Source organism: Astatotilapia calliptera, chromosome 7, assembly GCF_900246225.1.
Source record: "Astatotilapia calliptera chromosome 7, fAstCal1.2, whole genome shotgun sequence".
Taxonomy (NCBI): Eukaryota; Metazoa; Chordata; class Actinopteri; order Cichliformes; family Cichlidae; genus Astatotilapia; species Astatotilapia calliptera.
The window spans coordinates 16,584,211-16,607,431 of record NC_039308.1 but is presented as its reverse complement, the minus strand read 5'-3'; the positions used below and the strand labels follow the sequence as shown (position 1 = coordinate 16,607,431).

At 39.1% G+C, this 23,221-nt stretch overlaps 1 protein-coding gene across 10 annotated transcripts in view; it reads left to right on the top strand.

Annotated features, from left to right (window-relative positions):
* Positions 1-11,441, top strand: part of ntng2b (netrin g2b) — a 75,706-nt gene extending 64,265 nt beyond the window's left edge. For all 10 annotated transcript variants that reach the window (XM_026173400.1, XM_026173402.1, XM_026173399.1 and 7 more), the window contains 3 exons: positions 3,910-4,077; positions 7,819-7,953; positions 9,058-11,441. In XM_026173400.1, the coding sequence (XP_026029185.1) occupies positions 3,910-4,077; positions 7,819-7,953; positions 9,058-9,281 (527 nt within the window). In that variant the 3' untranslated portion in view covers positions 9,282-11,441. The remainder of the gene's footprint in view (positions 1-3,909; positions 4,078-7,818; positions 7,954-9,057) is intronic.
* Positions 11,442-23,221: the final 11,780 nt, after the last annotated feature.

The following is a 23,221-nucleotide window of genomic DNA, read 5'->3' as shown; positions in this document are numbered from 1 at the left end:
GCTTAATAAAACCTTAATTAGGTACGAGTCTCAGCCAAGATAATCGTAAAGAGACTGTCGAGCAACCTCTCCTCTCTTACACCCTTCTGCACAACACAGATCCTACACTAGGTTATAACCGGCTTTTTTTTTTTCTCTCTCTGTGGAAAAATTATCCAGAGATCTTAAACCATTCTCCACATTATCACTTTTTTTCTTCGTTTTGGTTTTAGGGTGCAAAACTTGTAACAAGTCTTAACTTATCAAGTGTACAAGCAAAGGGAGTAAAAACCTGAAATCAAATCCGCTCGATTAATTCATGAATTACAAAGAGAAATTTTAATTAAGATCTCTGATTACGCAGCACTTTATAAAAGGGAATTTAAAACAGTGTGAATGGAAAAACCAACAGTGAAAAGAGGAGGAAGCTGGGCTGCAGTGTAGGACCAAAAATACTCACAACATTTTTTGTTATATTGATTTATATTTACAATATAGAATAATGAAGGAGGAAACGGCATCTGCACATTTATGCACAGCTTGTCCTGGTGTCCACATTGATATAAACATATGATTTTTTTAAGAAGAACAATTAGAAAAATTACACAAATTCAAAACAAAAAAACTTAACTCGAAGTTTAATTAAGAGATCTGAAATCTGTAGACAGCACCTTTCTGCTGGTAGTGCAGGTAGGTAACTTGCACACCTGTGAGGACACAGTTATTGCTGAACAACATAAAAGCTTTGTTGCCAGCCAGACATTTTGCAAGGTCCTGATTATTTAAATAAAGAAAGAAGTTGTCAACTACCTGATTACTACAGTGTTGGGTAATGCAGTAATGTAACAAGTTACTGTACATAATTCAGTGATTGTTGTACATTATGTTGTTACTCAGGTTGTAAAGGTTCTTAAGTTATCTGCACGCCGGGAACATGGAAAGACAAAAAAAAAAGCACAAACAAACTTGTGTTTTGTTCCCAATTTTTGTTCACATGCAGGAAATTTGGCATTGAGGTGTGCAACTTTTGAGCATTGGAGAGATCAGCATTACTTTTATAATTACTGCTGAAGTGCAAACTGCATGCAGGATAGAAACAGATGGAATATGCTGAGAAGTATCAGACAGGGTCCTAATGCAAAGCTGGCAAAAAACTCAGATTGATGTTAAAGTTGAGTGCATTTTGACCCGAGCCCAGCAGCCAGACCCTGAACTTTAACAAGCAACAAAGACAGTGATGAGCAGTCAGGCTTTTAGCGTTATTGCCTCCATTTCTACAGTAGAATCACCATGGCAATCATTTTAAGGTCTCTTTGTGCCAGTTTTCATCTTTGCTTTGTCTTTTTGTCTTGTGCTCGTACATAAACACTAAAAGAAAGGTCTTATATGTGTCCTCAGTAGTTACCTGGTAATTACAGTGACAGTATGTTTCAAGTCCTTTACTGGGTAACAGCGAAAGTACTGTAACGAGTAGTTCCCCACAACCACTTGCTAACGAGTAGTTAGCAAGTGGTTGTGGGACTGTTGTTGCAAAGTAAAACTGGTTGCAAAGAGCTACATGGTGCTGCACTGAAAACCTTGCAACTCCTCTGCAAACACTCAACAATTACTCACTTGCACATTATTAAGTTTTGCTCCTGCCCGAGTGTGCTTGGGACCAGCCTGTTTGGCGCCCCGGGCTAACACTCCCTCTGCCCCCCCCTCACACACACACACACACACACATAAAGCATATTAAGGATTGTACATTAACATAAGACTGTTGTCGAAATTCACCAGAGAAACACAAACACACACACATATGAAGAGAGAGAGAATATGCATAGTATGCAAACAGCCATAATTCGTCATACAATGAGAACAGGACAAATCAACAATTGACACTGACAAATTAATATTAAAATCTGTAACATAATATATTGTTTGAAGTTTAGTCTGTTACTGTTACTATTTTTACCATTTCTTTTTGGAGCAACTGTAACCCACGTTATTTCCTTAGGGATTAATAAAGTATTCTGATTCTGATTGTTTCAGGATGACCTGCCATTATCCAGTGACACATCCTCTTACCTGTATCTTTTGCTCGTTTCTCCTCTTCTTTTCTATTTTTTCTAAACCGAGGACCTGATGGCTTTGAACTTTTCTTGTCCATCTTCCATTGGTTTTCATTTTGCATTCCAGTATGAACACCCATCCCCCAACCCGAGGTCACCACAACATAACCTAACACACCTACACCTTAGTTCACAGATTCGCTTTGTCTAGGGTGCATTTCTGGGATTTCACACAACCCAGGATTCAAATCATGAATACATAATGGGCTTGGATTTACAGCATTATGAATGAAATGTGCTCTATTTGGAAGCAGCTGCCCTCCTCCCCTTTCGACGGCTTGTGTGTGAGACTTTAAATCATCAAACTGTAAATTATAAATTTTAAATTGTTATTGATCCCTTTACCTCCTAAAGTGTATATTTATTTTCTTACTGTTCTTATATTTATTGTTTGTTCACTTGCACTGCTGTAACTGCAGCCTCGTCGTCTCGTCTCTCTATATCCAATCCAATCCAATACCCAGCACAGGAACAAAGTGCTGTACAGAAAATAAGTTAAAACAATAGAAAAACAGAAAACACCAAAAATAAATAAATAAAACACATAAAACATAAAATAAAAACAGCCCAATATTAAAACAACAACAAGATAAAACAATATATACTGGACTGTATGTAGCGGAGATGACAATCAAGTTTACTTTGACTTCAGCAGCAAGCAGGTGCACCAATGGCTCTCGCGCTCACTTTTTGCGTATAGAATTTTGAAAAAACATCGGTGCAAATTATGAGTCTGTATCATAATATTGTTGGTTATTAGATGCTGCTCCAGCTAGCCAGAGAATCCTCTCCTGCCAGCGCCGCAAGCAGCAGGCGCACCTCGCAAACAAAGGGCACCCTTACTCCCAGCAAATGGGCGATAGAAAACCGATCGGTGCTTATGCCATTCCCAATATGCGCTGGTTGATGTCGGGGCAGCATGAGTACGAGCAATTTTTTATTTTTATTTTTTTTGCCGATGCCCGTGATGCCGCCCCGGGCAACCGCCCGTGTCGCCCATATCAAAAACCGCTACTGCTTGGGACCAGTCGGCATCTTACATTCAAACAGTCCTGATGCAACATGGGGCAAACCTGACCTTGGTGGGAATTTACACATCGCTGCGTTAAAATTTAAAAAAAATCATCACATTTTAAAAATAAAGAAACAAAGTTTACTGTTCCTATAACGACTTTTTGGTATTTTACACATGCTCCAATAGTTATTCAGATTGACTCGTTGCCGAGGCGTGAACAAAGGCCAGTTTTCCATCAGCCTAACCAGGGTCAGACCATTTTCATATTGTCAAGCGCAGTCTCCAAACACTCACTGTACCACTCACCTCAAACTAATTCCCTTAGTTACTATTCTACAGCTTATAATCTGCTCATTCTGTAACACAATTAAATTCCCAGAGACAATTACCATGCTTGTATTCACACAGCTGCACACATAGCCACAAACACGTGCACACTCACACACACACCCATAGCCAGGATAGTGCAATTCCCATCAGTAATCAGTGCAGCGCAGTGAAGCAGACTCAGCAAACCTGTGAGTGTAGTAATGGAGAGGGAGTGGTCTGTCTTTATTGAACCAATATAGAGTGAGAAAGGAAAGCCATAAAACACACACGGCATCATTTGTTTCTCCACTGACATCTAAAAGTAAAACTTTCAGACATTTTATATAAGCTCAGCTCATTTATCATTTCCTTGTGTCACCCAAAAACACCTCCAAGACTGCAACACCCCCCACCCTCTATCCCATTTCATTCATGAATCTTTTTTTTTCTACACCTGAGAAGAAATTTGAAATCCACCACTTTTTCTTTCAGACTGCGAGTGCTACGGCCACTCCAATCGCTGCAGCTACATCGACTACCTGAACATCGTCACATGCGTCAGCTGCAAGCACAACACCAGGGGCCAGAACTGCCAACACTGCAGACTGGGATTCTACCGCAACGCCTCTGCCGAACTGGATGATGAGAGCGTCTGCATCGGTGAGTCTGCTGGGAAACGGGGAGAATATGTGGAGGGGGGGCATCGGTACGACAGCAGTGGGTGTGTGTGTGTGTGTGTGTGTGTGTGTGTGGGTGTGTGTGTGTGTGTGTGTGTGTGTGTGTGACTGACAGTGAAACAGGTAAGAAGATCCATTAGGCGCGTTTAAATTTTCAAACAACAAGATGATGCATCTTAAGTTAAAAACAAAGTTACCAACACTTGGTGGTGTAGCAGTGAAATTTTAATGCGTAGTGTTTAATGCAAATGTTTTTTCAGCGGCACTTTTATAAAACATATTTGCCTATGTTTGCTTTGAATTTAGATAGGACACGATAATTACGGGATTATAGTGCTGTCAGATTCAAGCCGTGTGCGTTTACATCCATATCAGAGAAAAAGTGAAGAAATAGCCTTGTTTTAGACACTTATTCTCAAACTGCAGGGAACATACAGTTCTAACAAAATCTTAAAGCCACTCTAATTGATAGGAACAAACAAAGCAAAGGATGATACGACTACTTGTGATGAAATCTCTGCTTGTTTCAGGGCTTTCTTGCCTTTCAGCGCGGTCTTAAGTAAGTGGAACAGTATACACAGGTGACTGATGTGGCCACTCAAGAAGTTTTTATTGCTTGGAAATCAAAGCTTTGTGAGTTTCTAAGGGCTTTTTCGCTACTATCTTAAAGCTTGGCGGACTACAGTTTGAATAAAAGAAGTCAGACACTGTTCAGCCAGTACTAATGCGAACACCCTCAGGCATCCTTTGAGCTAGAAGCCAACTCTTTAAACTCATATCATGTCTTCTGTTCTACCATGCAAAGCCAAAACAATGAAGAACAGAAACTGTGGGATTATTTTACAACTGTACTGTAAAAAAAGAATAGTTTTGTATTGTTATTTGCAGTGATATGCAGGATAATGTGTGTTTGTTTTAAAGTCAGTCACATTAAGGGCACGTCCTGATAAGAGGTCACTCTGTTTGCATAGCTGTGGAGCGGAAAATCTGGTGTTGATTTGGATCCATCTCTAGGTGAACTGCAGGGGGTTGGAGGGTAAACTCACTGCGGTCAGGGCACACACAGGGCCAGGCCTTGGAGTCAGCACAAATAAGGTCCCATTAGCTTATCTGCCAGCACACTGGCACACCAAGTGTGGCAACAGAAATCAGTTCAAACTAGCATCTCTAGAGCAAGAAGCCAAACACTGTAAAATACAAATGTGTTTGCACTCAGTCTCCCCACACACATTCACAGATAAAAGCTCCCATACGTCAACCAATACTGATGCACATGACCCACAAACACAGGAATGCCAACCACAGCGCTGTGGTTGTCTTAATCTCAGACTTTTTCCCACTTCTATTAATTTTTAATGCTAAATTTTATAATAAATTACTAAAGGCGATCTCGGGTTTTCTCAAAAGACAAGCTATTGACTTACATCAAATTATGATAGAATCATCAGTTCATCATCAACTCACTGACAAATGTATCCTAAATACGCAGCTCTGCAGTTTGTGAGCCTTTTATCTGCTGCCAGCTGTCACTGATCTCAATATTATTCAAGGATATATGGATTTGGAATCCTAATGACTAGTGGAAATAAAGCAATTTATTAAGAAAAAATAGTATTATGTTTAGTCTATACATATTAATATAGGGCACCTGTGCACTGACTGACAGCTCTCACATCAGCTCAAGTGAAATGCACTAAATAGACAAATGAACTGAGAGTGTTTTAACCAAACTACAGCAGGCAGGGGAGACTTCACAGCACACTGTGTATATGGAGTATTTTTGTGACTTTGCAGCTGTTTCTCCAGCACAGGCAGTTTGTAACCCAATTTAAAAACTACCTGATAATGGCATTGGGATACATCCATCTTCTTCGGTTCATCTAATTCAGGGTCATAACTGGACTGGAGCCCAGCTGTCATAGGGCAAGAGGTGGGCTATACCCTGGACAGATTGCCAGTCTATCCCACAGAGGGAGAGACACAACAGCTATAGCCAATTTACAATTACCAGTTAACTTAATGTGCATGTCTTTGAACTATGGGAGGAAGCTGGATCACAGCCTGTAGATTTGAACCCAGGACCTTTTAGCTATGAGGCAGTGGTGCTAACCACCACACTACCATGCTCCCCGCGTTAAAAACTCACACTTTAAGAAGGCTTCTAAAGTTGTTGAAAAATCCTTACCTGCAAGGGTCTTGTGCCATCCTTCAGTTCTTGATATTTTGCTTTCAAGGAGCCAGACATTCTTGTATTTCTTAAAGGTGTCTTCAGCACTAGTTCTCCAGGTTTTCTCACCCATTCGAGCATTTAAAAAGTTACCTAATTCAAGGGAAGAACCAGTGTAGTGTCTACACACAAAAGTTAGCAAAGAACCAAAAGAAACCATTTTAAATTGTATGTTTAGGCACTTTGTTACTAGCAGCCTGTCACAAAACCCCATCATTTGCTCCCATTACTTTAGTTAAATCTACAAATAATGCCAAAAATAATTTTTTTAAAAATATGCAAATAGATGAACACTTGGCATTTTTCAGCATGGTATGCAGTGTGTCTTTAAAAAGAATTGAGGAAACTGGACAAGTGGAGGCTAGAAGTAGAAGTGCCAGGCCTAAAAAAACGATCTATAACAGATGAACAATATCTGAAAATCTTGTCTCTAACAAGTGGGGGGGTGGGGATCCAGTAAAGACCTGACGCAGGACCTGAGAGCTACATCTGGCCCCTCAGTTCATCCATCTACTGTTCAATGAAGCCTCATCAGAAATGGTCTCAGTGGAAGCTGTTAAGAAGCCATTCTTAAGGAAGAGAAACAGGGAGAAAAAGCTGAGGCATGTGTAATTACACAAGAACCACTGAGAGGAGAGAAGAGAGGTGTAACAGTGAGTGTCTACAGCAACCTGCGAAACACAGTGGACGACCTGTCCTGGTTTCAGGCTGCTTTTCAGCCAGTGATGTTGAGGGTCTTGTCAAAATTGCTGGAATTATGAACACAAAAAAAGTACAGCGAACATCCAAAGGAGAGCTTTGAATGTCCTTCAAGAAGCCTGGAGAACTATTCCTGAAGACTACTACTAAGAAAGTAGAGAGAGCTCAGGCTATTTAGAGAGTAAAGGCGGCTGTACCAAATGTTGACATTTAGTCTCATTAGAATCGTACAAACTCTGTTTTTTCCTTCTATACTCATAATTATATACTGTGCATGTTAGCATATGCATTGAATTTGGAGACAAATCAGAAAATTTGTCTCCAAATTCAATTTGTGCTCTGCTGTTTTAGAATAAATGTTACCTGTGAGATGCCTTTGAAATCATAACAGTTTGGTAGCCCAGACAGGACTACATTGATCACATAATCATGGAGTTTTGCATGAAAAAAGAAAGTAAAGAAAAAACTACACTGAATGTTCAACAAGGTGATACACTGCAGGCTAAACACTAATATATTTCTGGCTGAAAAATTGCCTCAAATTCAGCCCTGAATGTCTTCAACGCTTGGACGCCTTTAGAGAAACTTCACCTCACATGCACAGAACCAGAGCTCTGAAGATGTTGAACATCAAACACAACTCAGTGGTCTGAATACAAATGTGTAGATTTTGAGCCAAACTCATTTCAAGTCTAGATTAACCCCGCCCCCACCCAAAAAGCAGAAAAAAAATGAAATGAGACAAGCATTTATAACTGACTCGTTCTGTTCTTCTTCTCCACCCTTCTCTTCTTCCAGAGTGTAACTGCAACCAGATGGGCTCTGTTCATGACCGGTGTAACGGCACAGGTTTCTGTCAGTGTAAAGACGGGGCCACGGGGGCCAAATGTGACGACTGTCTGCCAGGATACTACTGGAAGCAAGGCTGTTACCGTGAGTATGGGGATACTGACTTTTGGTGGTTTAAAAAAATTTCGAGTTGAGGAAACGTTGCAGTCTTTCCAGGGCCTTTGCAAGTGCACCATCCATTTAGCTCGTGCAGCTCTGGATGTTGTCCGTTCTCACAGAGGAATAGATCACGTAGCTCATTAGTGACATCAGCCTCTTATTTAATTGATGACCCTGTCGCACCTTAACCCTATTATGGGGAAACGCCTTCCTTATGCCATCTACCATCGAGCCATTGGTCTCAGTCTCAAGTAGACCCAACTACCCACACACACACACAAAAACAAATGCATCTGTCTGTGAGTTTTTTATTACAATATGGAACATGCTGCACTAAAAGGCCGTGCAGTTTGTTTTAGCCGTGACATCTTACTCCAGATACTCCCAGGCAACAGAACCAATTATCTTTGGTGTAGTAAAAAAATGTTAGCACATGTAATTACTTCTTGTCACGGAAGCTGGATCCCGTTTCCCCTCAGAACATTTTTAGGTCAAGTATGTTATGTGGTACAGTTACCCAAGTACCTATGGTTCCCGACGATGCTCATTCTTCCAAAAGACTCCTGAACAAATAAAACACATGTTGTGTATTTTCTGCTGGATTTGATACAGTGATTCTGACCTCACCCTGAAAAAGTGCATGCTCAAGAAAAACAGTCAAAGAAAAGGGCTGCAATAACGAAAGAAAAAAAAAGACAGGTGTTACCTGTTGTAGTCCCCGAGGCAAAGACTGGAGAATTTATCTCGGCTCTTTCCTTCCTGCTCTTTCTTTTCTACTTTGTTCTTTCTGCCCTGGATTCCTCTCCTCCTCCCCATTTCTGTTTCCTATCATGTTTTGTCTAACATTGCCCCTTCTATCATCCCCCACCTGTCTCCCTCTTTGCCATACATCTTTCCTTCGTCTTTGTGCTCTTTACTCCCCCACTATCCTTTTACCGCCTGTCATTCTGTCACTTCCCCGCATGCTCTTTATTCACAACTCGTCTCTCCCGTTCACCTTACCTCTGCAAATCCTTCACCCTCCATCCTCTACGCCACTTCCTCCCTATGCTGCACTTTCTATTCTCACCTTTCTTTTCTTTTCTGCAGCTAACGTTTGTGACGAGGAAATGCTCCTGTGCCAGAACGGAGGAACGTGCTACCAGAACCTGAAGTGCATCTGTCCTCCAGAGTTCAAGGGGGTACTGTGCCAACATTCGCGCTGTGAGGCGGGCAAGGACTGCAGCGGCGCTTCTTTGCCGCACCCTTCCACGGCCACCCTGCTGCTCGGCACTCTGCTAACCTACCTGCTGGCCACATTAACGCCCCATTGAGCCACGAAAATCCTCCTCACCCCCCAACTCCGCCCACCCCCCTGCCTCACACCTAAAACATGTGTATATGAGCGTATTTGTGAGGCGACGGGTGACCCAAAATGGGAAGGGGTCGTCCCTGTAATGGACCCAACACTGCAGCACTCTTAAAAGCGCACACGCTCACCGATCACTACTCGACTCCCGTTCCCGTTTCAAACACACATGCGCACTTCACAGGACTGTAATGGCACTGGGTGTACACTCAGGTGTGCGAAGGACAAACAGAGAATAAATATGAGCAACCTCACAGAAAAAAGATGCAGGGGGGGGAAGAAAAATCATACCAACCACTGTTCCCTTTATTCCTAAGCTGGAGCAATGTGCATCAAACCAAAAAGCATAGACAAAAACTTAATCACCACTGTTTCACATCAAAGGGAATGGCTGTTGTTATCACAAGACTTTTCTTTTCTTTTTTTAAATTTCTTCTCTTTCTCGGTTGACTTGCGGATCTCACTTGCAACTGACGTCGAGGGCGTGCGGTCGGGCTCAGAGTGAGGACAAGGCATGTTGACAAGGGTCGAGCGGAGAGTCGCTTGTTTGATCCTATTGCTGAGGCCTACGTAGTATATTAACCAGGTTTCATTTTTTTCTCTTAATCTGAGACTTGATTTTACATTTATTCTATTCCTGCTGCATTTTTTTTTCTAAAAAAAAAATATATATCTTCAGTCATTGTATCTAATGTGCCCACTAGCAGTTGCTGAGATTATACATATTATATAATATCCAGGGGGTTATGAATTATAATACATTAGTCACTATTATGGTTGTTATAGGAATGAGTGATTGTTGCCACACTTAGCGAGATTTAATCTTCACACAGTATTCAGGAAGAAGAATTTAACTAATCAGAAGTCTAAAAGAGAGAGAAAAGATATGAACCACGTATCGATATTATATGACATTATTTGAATATTTTTTGTAGAAATTATTTTTGTTTGGAGTTACAATAAATTATAAAAAAAAAAAGAAATACATTTACATCTATTCCAAAAAGAGCATTTTATTACACTGAGTCTAAACCTTGCAGTAAATATGACTGTTAATTTGCCTTCTTGATTGTACTTTTTTTCATTCAGTCGGTGTCCACAGTTACTTGCTATTAATCATCTTCTTTTTCGGGGGGGGTTAGCAGGCGGAGAGGGGGTGTTACCAAAAAAAAAAAAAAAAAGAAAGAAAGAAAAAAGGCATCATTGCAAGTCATTCATTTTATCTATTTTATTCTCTTTGGACATAGTGTTGAATGCTTATTACTACGAACGGATTATTCCGATTTATCCACCGACAGTCTGTCTGACAATCACAAAGAACTGTTTCCTGTCAAGAGAATATAAATTATTTTATTCTGATAAAAGTTGCAAAAGAGTTTTTATATCTGGAAATGCCACTTGCAGATGCAGTGAAAATAAGGGGCTAATTAAAAATCTTTTCCACAGTATAAACACGGTGATTCACGTCAGCCCTGAGTGACCAAGGGACTGACCCTGACGCCAGATCTTCCACTCTTCTCTACTTTCAAGGCTACGAGACCTTCATGCGAAAATGTCTTTAAAGCCTCTATTTTATGCAAAACTACAGTTTAATTACACTTATCCCATTGCTGAGTCAGCCGAAGTACAAAGTGGATCAAGATACATGAATGCTGCATTACATTAGGATACAGTGTACATCAAAGATGAAAGCGGGACTAAGCCTGTGAGAAATGACAAGACGGGGATTCTGGTATTACTCCCCTCTGTCTGAGCTGCTGGTAGCTGTATTAGCTATTCTGTGTGTAGGGCTCATCCCCTCAGAGCCTGAACGGTGTCAAGAACTGAGACTTGGGAAGGAATAGTTTATGAATGTAGAACACTGAGAAATGATGTAAGCCCACGTTTCATTGTGGATCAAAGACCAGGTAATAGTCATGCTGAGAAAAAAATGCATTATTGACTGAGTGTACTAGACGCAGTACAAATATCCACCTTGTGAACAAGGAAAACGTGATTAAGTCTGGTTGATAATAAGGTCGGTGATTTGAAACGATAAAGAAGTGCATGACCTTACTAAGTTACTTCGTGAAGTTCAGGACTGTAAAGACAGCGCACGGTATTTTAAATTAAAGAAATACTTTTACATTTTGGAAATAAGCAGATTTGATTTATTAAGAATATATATATCAGCTTCATACTGAAAATACACAGAAAGGTTACAGAGAGAAGGTAGTTAGGTTGGCTTATTAGGCACGTTTGAAGCGCAAGGAAATAGCAAGCCATTGTAAAATAATACATAGGCCACGACATTGAATACTACTGATCATCTGGTTGCAACACAATGTTATGTTGGGACACACTGGCTTATGGCATTTCTGTTTCTGACCACCCACCAAAAGGTTATTGCTGTGGGCTCCCACAGTAGAAGCACTCTCATCAACGCATTGCCAACTTCCCATTCCAATCAAGTATCCGTGGGATGTGCTGGTAAAAGATTAATCCATCGAGGCTTCACTTGTATCCCACAGGACCCGAAGGATCCACTGCCAATGTCCTGGTGCCAGACTTCCCCAGAGCTCCTGTACTCATATCCCACCCAGCCAGCGCTGTTATGGGTGAAAGGGAAATACACAGTTTTACCAGATGGTTTTAATGGTTTAATTGGTTTACAGGAATTTTTTTTAAAAAACACACATTTACTATATATATATAAGTTCCATGCAGTGACTTTTGTAGAGCGCTAATGAGAGAAGACATCCCCTGACTACACACATTTAACGCACTAATGATGAGACAAAACGTCCAGATTTATGATTATGTGATAAATGACTTCTAGTCTTTTATATGTCCTGACAGTTTTGAGTATTTTCTGCACTCCTTCCTGGCCTGGCTGAAAAAGGTTATTACCTCCATGCTTACCATCAAATATTTACCATTAGATGACAATGAGCAATGGTGGAGGACTTTTCAAGAACTGTTCCCTTAGTAAAAGTAGCAACACTACACTACGAAAACACATGACTCCTGTGTATTACTAGCAAACTTTAAATATCAAATGTAAAGGTTCTCATTCTCCAGAAAATGATTCCCCATCAGTGTTATTTAGGTTATTATTATGGCTATAGATGGTTACGTTTGAGCTAATTTTTAATACATTGCTTTGTGTACACTTTAATCTAAGGTAATAAATCGTAATCTAAAGCACTGTCATAAGTTAGTAGCAGGGGTGTTCTGTAAGCTCAGAAAAACAATCCTACACCTTAATTAAAATTAAAATGTATTCATATAATATAAAAAAAAACCATCACAGCTGAATTAGAAGTCTTGAGCAATGTGTAACAGACTTAACAGTCAGTATACTGTATACAGGGAAATAAAAATACTAGTTCAACTTGGTCCATCTGGTCCACCAAGCTGATTTCTGCACCTGTTAGAGTTGATAGGCTAGGTAATGATGTTACTTCTTTACAGTCTGAGTTTTGTTGCTATCATGTTTAAAAGTCTCTCTTTCTAATAATAGGTAATTATAGCAGAACATATCTTTAAAGATAAGAAATCACGTTAGAGTAATTTGATTGTTCACTTGCTAACGTTTACTCTGCTTTCACACGTCAGGAATTACAGATCAGAACTAAAGCAGAGTCAGGAGTAGCAAGCAAGCTAGTCACCCTTCAGCCTCGAGCCAGACAGCTCAGGTTTATCCACAATGTGTATGTGCAAAGAGCTAAAAAAGCCTCTGTTAATGGGATATAAACATACCCATGAAAATGACAAAGTATGAAAACCAATAGCTCCGAGTCAACCGAGCTTCCACATACAACTGATAACTGCAGTCGCAAGATAGCTTTAATTTAGAAGATAGATGTAAAGAGGCAACATGAGATCATTTGTGGGACACAACACTGTCTGAGACGCAAGTCTGAAGGTTTGTTTCATTTTTTTACAAACTTGAAAAAGCAACAAGTTGTCATTTTACCTAAAGACTCACTCATGATTATAATAAGTGATCGACACATATACTGGATTAAACATAATAAGCAAGAAAATAAAAAACAAGCAACAAAAGACAAAAACTGAAATAACTAGTGTTTGAGTACAAAGATGAATGCTAAAACAAATGGCTGTAATCTGTGGGCCTTCACACACCTCTGAATTTAAAACCAGATAAGCTAGCTTACTGGTATTAGATCTCAAATTTTCTTATGTTTCAAAGAAAAATATGGTTCCTCACTTTTGCTGTGTTACCTTTACAGACAATTTTTACCATAACCCAACTTTTTTCTGGAAACAGGGCTGTAGTTCATCAAAACAAATAGTGCACTTCCCTTTTTTGTGATTAGAAACAGACAAATAAGTTTGGAACTGACAAAAGATGCCACTATTCAAGGCAAAACTGAGCACTTTTAACACCAGGGTTTATTATAGACATTAATGAATATTCAAATTAACCTACCCAATTAAATTAAAACAGAGCAACACTGTGTTTTGCTAGTCTGAGCTGAACCCAGAGATCTATAAAAAAATGAATGAGAGCAAACTCTTTGATCAGCAGACGGCTCATCTTTTCACTTCACCTCTTAATAGTTGAATATTTAGTGAAAACGAAACAAATCTTTTAATTTATGCTAATGCTTTATATGTTTTAATAGAGAATGGGTCTGTGTAAAATCAGATTTCAATTTCAACAGCCAACCATTAGATAAAGGAATGAATACATGGTGCCACATACATTCCACCGACATCACTACCACGCTATGATCTTATAGATGGGCTGGTGTGTGTGTGTGTATTTTTAAGATCAGAGACAAAGAACGACAGCTGAAGTTTGTCTTTATCGCCTTGAATGTAACTCCTGAATCTGACTCAGTTTGCTGAAAACCGTCTCTATTTGCCCACGTCATCTCGACACTGTCGTCCCAGCTGTAACACTGACTCCTGTTTAAATTTTCAGCTTCTTAGATTTCCATTGGGTCCTTGAGGCTTCTACGTCTTTATTGCCCTAATATTTCCTTTTCTAAATGTCTTTTGTTTTGCGGATACAATTGTCGATTACCTTCCCCCTGGCTGGTGCCCAGGGATCTCTGCCAGTCATTCTTTACACAGCCTACCATCTCTTGTACATGACCTGATTTCTCTTCTAGGGCCAGTTGTTTCTCTGAAGTTTTACTCATGTTTCATCATCTTTTGCAAAAATGGTTAGCAAAGCATTGCTCGATACAATCCCCGTGGAAAAAGCCTGACAGAACACCTCATGTTTTGGGGGTTTTTGGAGTTTGTTTAACTTGCACAGACTTGACATGACTTGACAACTCTGTGTATTTCTGTTCATACTGTGATATCTGTTTACATCACTTGATAGGAAAAAAGGGATAGACCAGTAATAACATCCGTAACGTAAGTCCGTAGTATCTCAACTTAACGTAGGTAACATAAGTTGAGATACTAGCTACACAAAAACCCAATACCACAGAAGACGTATCACTACTGGCCACATCAATCCATGAAAATAATCCATTCAGTCAGGGTACATTAAGTGATTGATACAGTACATAAGGATTTATTAGCATGGCAATCATTTTGATAGTCCTGTTGTTAATTAAAGAGGCAACACTGTAAAAGAAAGTATATGGTGTCCATAGATGGTTTAGTAAACACTAGGAAGTGACTCGGATTATTAAACTTACTTCTTAAACTGTGAATTTAAGCAAAGTAGCTCATAAAATGGATTTGCTTATTATCTGTTTATTGTAAGCAATTAATGAGACTGACACTGTTTTCATGGATTAGCCTGTGATAAACTCAGAGGAGAGACTACCACAAACAACAGAGACAGCGTTAGAGTGGGCATCCTTCATTTGTTATCATGGTACTGCTTTTTTGGAATATTCTTTAAATACATGTCTTTTTGTGAGCTAAGCAACTCACAAAAATACACCACAGGCATGCACACTCAAATGTTTTTGTGTCTATGCTTTAATGTAACTGCGTGCATTCAATCCAATCCAATCCAACTTTATTTAGAGGGCACTTTAAAAACAACATCGTTGACCAAAGTGCTTTCCAGTAATAAAAAAAAACAAAACAGAGATGACAGTTAGAAACCATACATTAAGCAAAGAAATATATATAAAAATAAGAATAAAATAAATACATACAATGAAAAAAGAAAAGATGAAAATAATGAATATATATTAAATATTAAAACATGAGTAAAATGTTTTAATATTTAAAAGAATAAACAATAAAATAAGCAATAAAATATACAATGAATAAAATTAACAAAATAAAAAGATTAAGACCAAAAACGGACTAAAACTGTTTACTGTTCAGACAAGTCTAGTAAGTCACATAAAAAGTCTGTGAGACCAGGTTCAATCTGGTATTTTGCTATTGCAATATTTGTGAAAACGTGTTCAAATCTTGCAGATGTTTTATTGAATTTCGTCCGATATGTACTAGAAGTTAGTAACCTCCATAAAATTGAAGGACTCCAATTCACTGATTGCAAGTACATGAAGAAAGGATAAAAACTGAAAGCACCAAGGCAAGAATACCGCAAAAGAGTTTTGTATTTTCTTTAGTCGTAAGAATTTTGCTTTAGAAATAGTCACTTAATAGCTAAACCGCTACAGCAACAGAAGTTCTTTTAACTGTTAAGCAACCTACAAAAGCAGATAGGGTTAGCAAGAAGTAACAATTCTTACGAATATATGTTCTAAATGTATGGAAGCCCGTTTCCGCCACTAAATAAAAACAAAAAAGCTAGTATCCTAACTCGAAATTTCGAGTTATTTTCTCGAAATTTTGAGTTAGCTCTGCCAATCAAAAACATATGTGAATGAGGTCACTTTCTTGTTACCTGGAAGCATATGGCGCAGAGGAACGCGCACTCAAAAACGGATCCCAACAAATTGGCGCTTTCGCGAATACGTTTGCTGATAGTAACACCATGTGATTCAGCTAATAACACAGGGATTTCATCATTTGTGAAGCCAGGCTGAAAACACTCAGCAATCTGTGCATTCACGGCTGGATGTAATACCGGTAGCTTAGCTGTAGCATTTGTAGCTGACGGCTTCAGCTTCCAGGTAACGAGGAAATGACGTCATTCACGTAGATTACTGATTGGCAGCGCTAACTTGAAATTTCGAGTTACTTTTCTCAAAATTTTGAGTTAATAAATCGAAATTTCGAGTTAATATGTCGAAATTTCGAGAAAGTAACTCGAAATTTCGAGAAAGTAACTCGGAATTTTGAGTTATGGATCCTTTTTTTTTTAGTGGCGGAAACGGGCTTCCATATAAATGTATCGAACATATTTCATCGAGATACCTTAATTAACAAATGGCAAACAAACTAAACCACCTATGGTCATGTGGGTATACTATAAGTTCTACATTAACATTCAGAATTAGCATACTGGTACTCATTTTATTCAACATTATTTCTAATCCTTAGCAATTCTTACCAGAGATGATGAAGAGTGACCAACCGAAATAAATGCTGAAATAAACGTATCTTCAACACTCTGAAGTCCACATGTTGGATTGTAGTTAAGAAGAAACGAGTTGGATCAAGATGTACGGTGGAGGTGAGTGATGCTAATGACAGGTCAAAACTGAAACAGCCCATATACTGCTACACTACAGTTTTGAGGGCAAAATATTTATATATATATTTAAGAAGGTAAAAAATCTGTTGGGTACAAAATCCAACACAAATATTTAAAAATAAATGAAAAAAATTAACCGGTCAAATTAACAGGTTCACAGATGCATTACAGAGAAAGAGCATGCTAAAATTCTGCACATGAAATAGTTCAGTGAGGTGTCTAGGCACTACTCCTATGTAAGACTACGACACACCGGCTGTGTGAGTTTGTGAGAGTGACTTATTTGCTGAGCAGAGCAAATTTACCGTAAAAAAAAGAAAAAAGACAAAAAGCGCTGAGAGGAGTGGCCGGTCCAAAAGAATCTACTAACAATGTACAACTTCATGAACACAGGAGCAGCCAGTTCATGTCAGCAATAATGAAATCTACCTAAAGAGGAAATCAAATTAGTGCTGGGTCACAAAGAAGCATCCCTAATGACAGCAGGGATAAAATACTAATAATGTTCTTATAACAGAGCTTATTACTTGTATATGGCATAAATGATACAGAATCAGTATTGATTTTAAGCATGCAAAGTTTATGCTGTATAGGGTTTCTGACTTTAGCAGGGCCCTTTTTCATACCTTAATACTTTTTGGGGATTTCACCACAGTATAGAGAATTTCTCTAGTAAATACTAGTTTATTGAAATAATTATTAGTGTCATAAATGTAGAACATCAGTTGGCTGCTGGGTTACACAGCCACTCGTCTCCACCTGGGGCTGCAGTCTCTGCTGCTGTGCACCCCCTGATGTCAAGCACTAATACCCATAATGGATATTTTAAAAGTGTAGGAGCAGGAAGGCTGACATGTCTCAGTGGTGTATTCTCATACAGAAAATGAATGACTGTATTTATGGATGTACAGATGAGGACATAATTATTAGTCCCCCTATATATATTTTTTAAGTACTGGGCCAGAGATTGTTCACAGAAAACAATAAAACTTGTCTGTTCACACGTCATCGTATCCTAACAACCTCACGGATCCCTGCACAGGTGTAACATCTGCAAAAGATGCAACATTACCATCTTTATTATCTCTATAAAGGTAAACGCCCAGTGATGCCCACTGAATGACACATTACAGTGTGTTAAATATGAAGCTACACACTCTAGTTGTCCTAGATCCTTAAGTGGCAATGCTTTTGCCACCTAAAATGAAATGTTTAACCTTGTTGTCACAACCTGCTGAAACATTCAAGGTGATGGTTTTATTGTCTGTTGACTGTTTGACGAATAAGCAAGTGAGAAGAGCTTACAATGGCCCTTAGACTGGCTGTCTTCCCTATTCTTATTTCTCACACTGTCCTTTAGTAGCACTCGCACTTCTGAAGTATCAGTGTCCCATATTTCAAATGTGTTGGCATATGTCTGAGAAATGGCTGCTGCTGTGCAGCATGTAACCCTCAAACTGTCGGTGCTTCAGGCCAGAAAATAAAATCTTTGTCAATTCACTGAGCTGTCAGGCTCAGGGTAGCAGTGGTTCTGACACCAACGCTCCAGAATACCAGTTGTAAAACTTAAGGGCTCAGATGTCTGGCCTTTATGCTGCTTCTGCAAATGTACATTAATGTGGAAATGTACAACTTGATGTCTGTGAACTTCATAAACTAACACTTTACATACTTGTTGTTAGTAACTACAGAAAAATTGAAAACAAATTTAGGGGAAAAAAACTTTCTAGTCTAATTTCTTTGCATTATAATCCCTACTACTGCTGGTCACAGTTTGGAGTGCCTTTTAAGGAACAGGGTTAATCTGTATATGCATCTTAAGTAAAATGCATATAAACAGCACATTTATACCGACACACAGATGGTACTTTGAAATATACTCAAAGAAAGTCAAAAACGAACTTGTGCTATATTAATGCAATAATAAAATAATATTAGTAGAGAGACTAAAATAAAGTTTGTATTCCTAATTTTTAATTCTTATTGTAATCAGCTTGAATCACTGAAGTAGAACACAAGCAAAGAAAAGACGGGAAAACATTATCTCTCTTTTCTGTTGCCGACATTGTAGGGAGTGACTTTACCTCTAAACAGCAAGATGAGTGGGAACGAGGTTAAAGTGGGATTCAGCATTTGGGGGAACCCTGAAATCGGTTGTAGTGACTCAACACGGGGAAACAACTCACAATAATTGCTATTAAGAGCTCCAGAGAGACTTTGTTGATATAAAGGCTATGATCAGCTGATGTGTGCTATATTAATCTCTGCTACACTTCATGTAACCTAACTCCAACCATAAGAACCACAGCCACTGTGCACCATGCATTGCATTTCATACAAGCTTTAAATAACACAGTTAGTGTACCTTAGTTTGTTTTGCAGCATGTTTCACAATATAAAAAACATAATGTCACATGTACAGACCCAATCTCTGATTTAAAAACATGAACATCTAACCTTTACATTTCCAGTTTATCAAATCCTACTGAGCCGTTCTTATCTTTAAATCTAACCTCTCTTCTTCCTCTCCTGCCCTGTCTTTCTTATCTTTCTCCATCTCTGAGTGAAGTTAGCTCTCGTTCTGTTCTCTCCCTGTGAAATACAGCTGCTGGACCTTTAGCCAGTAACAAGGCCCCTGACTATGGCATGAGGTTTCATCTGTTTTTAAGCTACATGCCCTGGCGATTAATACACAAACAGGACTGCCTTTCATGTGTCTCTGTTTAGACTTAAATTGGTTTGATATTTGAAGGCTTGCACTGACCAGAAATAATAACCAAAACCAAAAGTAACAAGCCTGAAGATGTAAGGAGTAGGAAGTACAGGTATTTGTGTGAAAAAGTAGAAAATGTGGGGAGTAAAAGTAAAAAGTTCAGCAGCAAAGTGTTGTACTTCATTACTTCCCACCTCCACTGACACAATTATATTGCTTGAAAAATTATATTCTGACATTTTAAGAATTTTACTAGAATATCTGCAACCTTCCCACATTAAAAAACAAACAAACAAAAAAGAGTCACATGAGAGGGAGAGAGAGATAAAGGGAAATGAAGGCACCAAAGTACACACAAGGCTTGAGGTGAAAAAGGAAGGGGGTTGTTTTCTGTTGCTGAAGCAGCATTTTAGTTTGTACTCATACTAGGCCACCTGTACGGTACCCAAGAGTGACTGATTGAGTGCGAAGTCCAGTTTGTTTGACTGGTTGACATGATTGCTGCATGTCATGCCCAGGCACAGATCCCCAATGCTTCCTCGGTGACAGCAGCGTCTGAAATAAAAATCAATCAAATCCACCAATCAAATTTTGCTAATACGTGAGAGGACAGTGTGTCACTGCAAATGCATAAAATCTTGAAATGTGAGCTCTGCTGGAGTGCATTTCAAAAGCCCTGCTGTGCATGAAAGACAGAGATAGCGAGGGTGAGAGAGGAGTTAAGATGCTGAGACAAACTGTACTCTGGCCTGGACAGTCAAGGGCACTGTGAGCGCAGGCTAGATAGATGAGTAAATCATCATGAATAAGACTGATTCCAATGCACCTCTGCTGGCAATCAGCTTTTTGGCGTATGCTGACTTCATCGCTTTCTCGAGCAACACACAATATAGAAAAATAGGAGACAATTAGGAAGGCAGAGGACGGATGAGAAAGCATGTCCTGCAGACAAGACGCTTTGTTTCATTGCAAAAGGAGCCTTTGTCACACCACAGCAGCAGAGGCCACGAGAGCAGGGTGGGTCACAGATTAAGTGAATCAAAGCACTCACAATATTAAGTCTAATATCTTGCAATACTACATTAACATCATCATCATCAGGTTTCTTATTTCTTCTCAGAATTTTCATTTGTGCTGCTGAAAATAAAAATGAGAGTGAGTTTGAACGAGAACTCAAACCGTACACTGATGAAGGTTCAGCTTTAAATACTAATATTTCCTGACTTCTTATATAAGCTCCTGACTCATACTGAAACACAACTTACAAAACATAAATGGATAAATTAGGACTTTTTTTTAAGCCTTTTTGCACATTTTATAAATCATCACAAAGACAACAGGTGACTGAATGAACATCACACTGGGAAAACTATGAATGCCTGATTTCCCAGGCCTGTGAAAAACCTCCGCAGGAACTTCACTGCAGGTAGTTAAATACTGTGCAAACAGCGATGGCACGACATTTAACCACGAATAATGAAAGCGTGAGAGAAACAGGAAAAACAAGGCAAACGAGGTGTGAATTGGACTCACTTTTTTGTGGAAGTCCACGCTTGTTTATTTCGTGGAGATAGTCCTTTAATCTAGTATGCCCTATTTGTTGCTGTCATCTCACAGCAGTGGCTTATTTCCTACACAAACACTGCAGCTAGCCAAAACGAGGAGGTCAGAAAAACAGCAGTAACAAGCTAACTCCATCGTGTTTTTCATTACTAAATGTGCTAACTACTTTTTTTCACGGATATGCAAATTTAACACTGTTTGCCTCTCAGTTTGTAATGAAAAAATGAGAAAAAGAAATTCTGCAAAACTTTGTAAAACTATCCAAATCAAAAATGTAAAAACAAAACAAAGACTTTTGTGTGACAAGGAAACCGATCGGGATGATGTAAAGTCACACAAAGTGACACAGCAATATATCTGATCTGAAACTGGTTCCACACCAGTGTCAACATTATGGACGGGGCTCAGAGGTCCAGGTCCACCCAATAAAATCACCCTTCCCCCACAGCTGAATTCTGCTATTACACTTTGCTTAGGTTATAATAATGCATACCATTTGGTGATGTAAACTTAAACATCCGTATTACTGATGGTTCACTGTAGTTTGGTGCTTTTGCAGCAATCCTGTAGTGGTAACTAGCATGACTGAGGAGGACACTGTGCAGGTCAGACTTTGGGAAGTACCTCATGTCTCTTTGAAACTAAAAAGAGGACATTCATGAGCTAATACAGCTATTTTAAAGCATGACCCTACTTGAAAATTGCAAAACAAATGGAATAGAAATGTGCTGAGAATATTGCACGCTCGCAGTCTGTTGTAGCGTGTGGTGAGTTCATTGATCCAATTCTACACATGGAGAAAATGTCTCCACTGTTTGTCATCTGCATTGTCTCTGCAATGTAAGACAGAAGTTCTGCACTTGATAAAATGGTTCTAAGGAGAATGTTTGAAGCTCTACAGCAGGATTTCAACGTTTGCATGAAATGTTGAGCATGAATATTTTTGCATTTTTATCACTGATACATCTGGTATGCGTTTTGGCAATGATATGCCAAAATCACAGGTGCAGGGTGCCGCCATCTGCAGACTAGACACTTTTATTCATATGAGGGAACTTTAGCCATTAAGGGACACCAGGGACCTGACTGTCATTCCCCATCATCCACATTCAAGTTCCAGAGTCCATGTACTTTAATGTTTACAGCTAGACAGAGGCACAATTTTTTGTAATTATACCTTTGCAGATAGACGCAGAGCCTTTAAATCAGATGTACAAGATGTGACTGGTGACTTATCAAGAGTTTAGACGATAAGGGTCATAGATGGTAAGGCCTGTCCTTTTATTATACCATGACAAATTAAGCAGAAAGCGCTGTACAAGATACCAAAGGGAAAGTGTCGAACTGTTAACACAAGTGAATCAGCCCATTATTGGGCTTAAAAAGCCAAATAAACTTTAGACATGCTAGGTGTGGCCTAATCTACAATCTTTCACATCCTCAAAGCTAATTCACTGGCCAGCTCAGCAACATCAAAAGGTGGGGAAAACCACAGAAAACAGCTACAGTAGACGACTGCAAAATTGTTTCCTTGGTTAAGAAAAACAACATCACAACTCAAGGATACTGTTAAGTAGATAGATGTGCAATGCCAAAGTCCATAACCAAGAGATGTTTTAATTTCTATATTAAAGGTTTGCATCAAGGTGCACTCAACTGGTTACACTGAAGAAGAGGAAGGCGACATTTCTGAAAAAAATGCAATATTAACTTGCACTAGAGTGATGGGAAGATAAAAGTATTGCAAAAGCATACCTCATCGTCTGTTAAACATGGTGGCATGTATCACCGCCATTTCGCTGGTGTCTACTGATGATGTCACAGCTAATAGAAGTATCAGAAGGAATTGTGAAGTGTACACATCTGTAGTCTCTGCTCAAATTCAGTCAAATGCTGCAAACCCGATCAGACAGTTCTTCGTCTTTGACTGCAAAAGATCTTCGTTCGAGTATTAAAAGTAACCCTTATATTTAAAAGGATGTCAGTTTGTCGCCTTACTTTTGAAACTTTGAAAATGTGTGAGCTGTGTATAAAA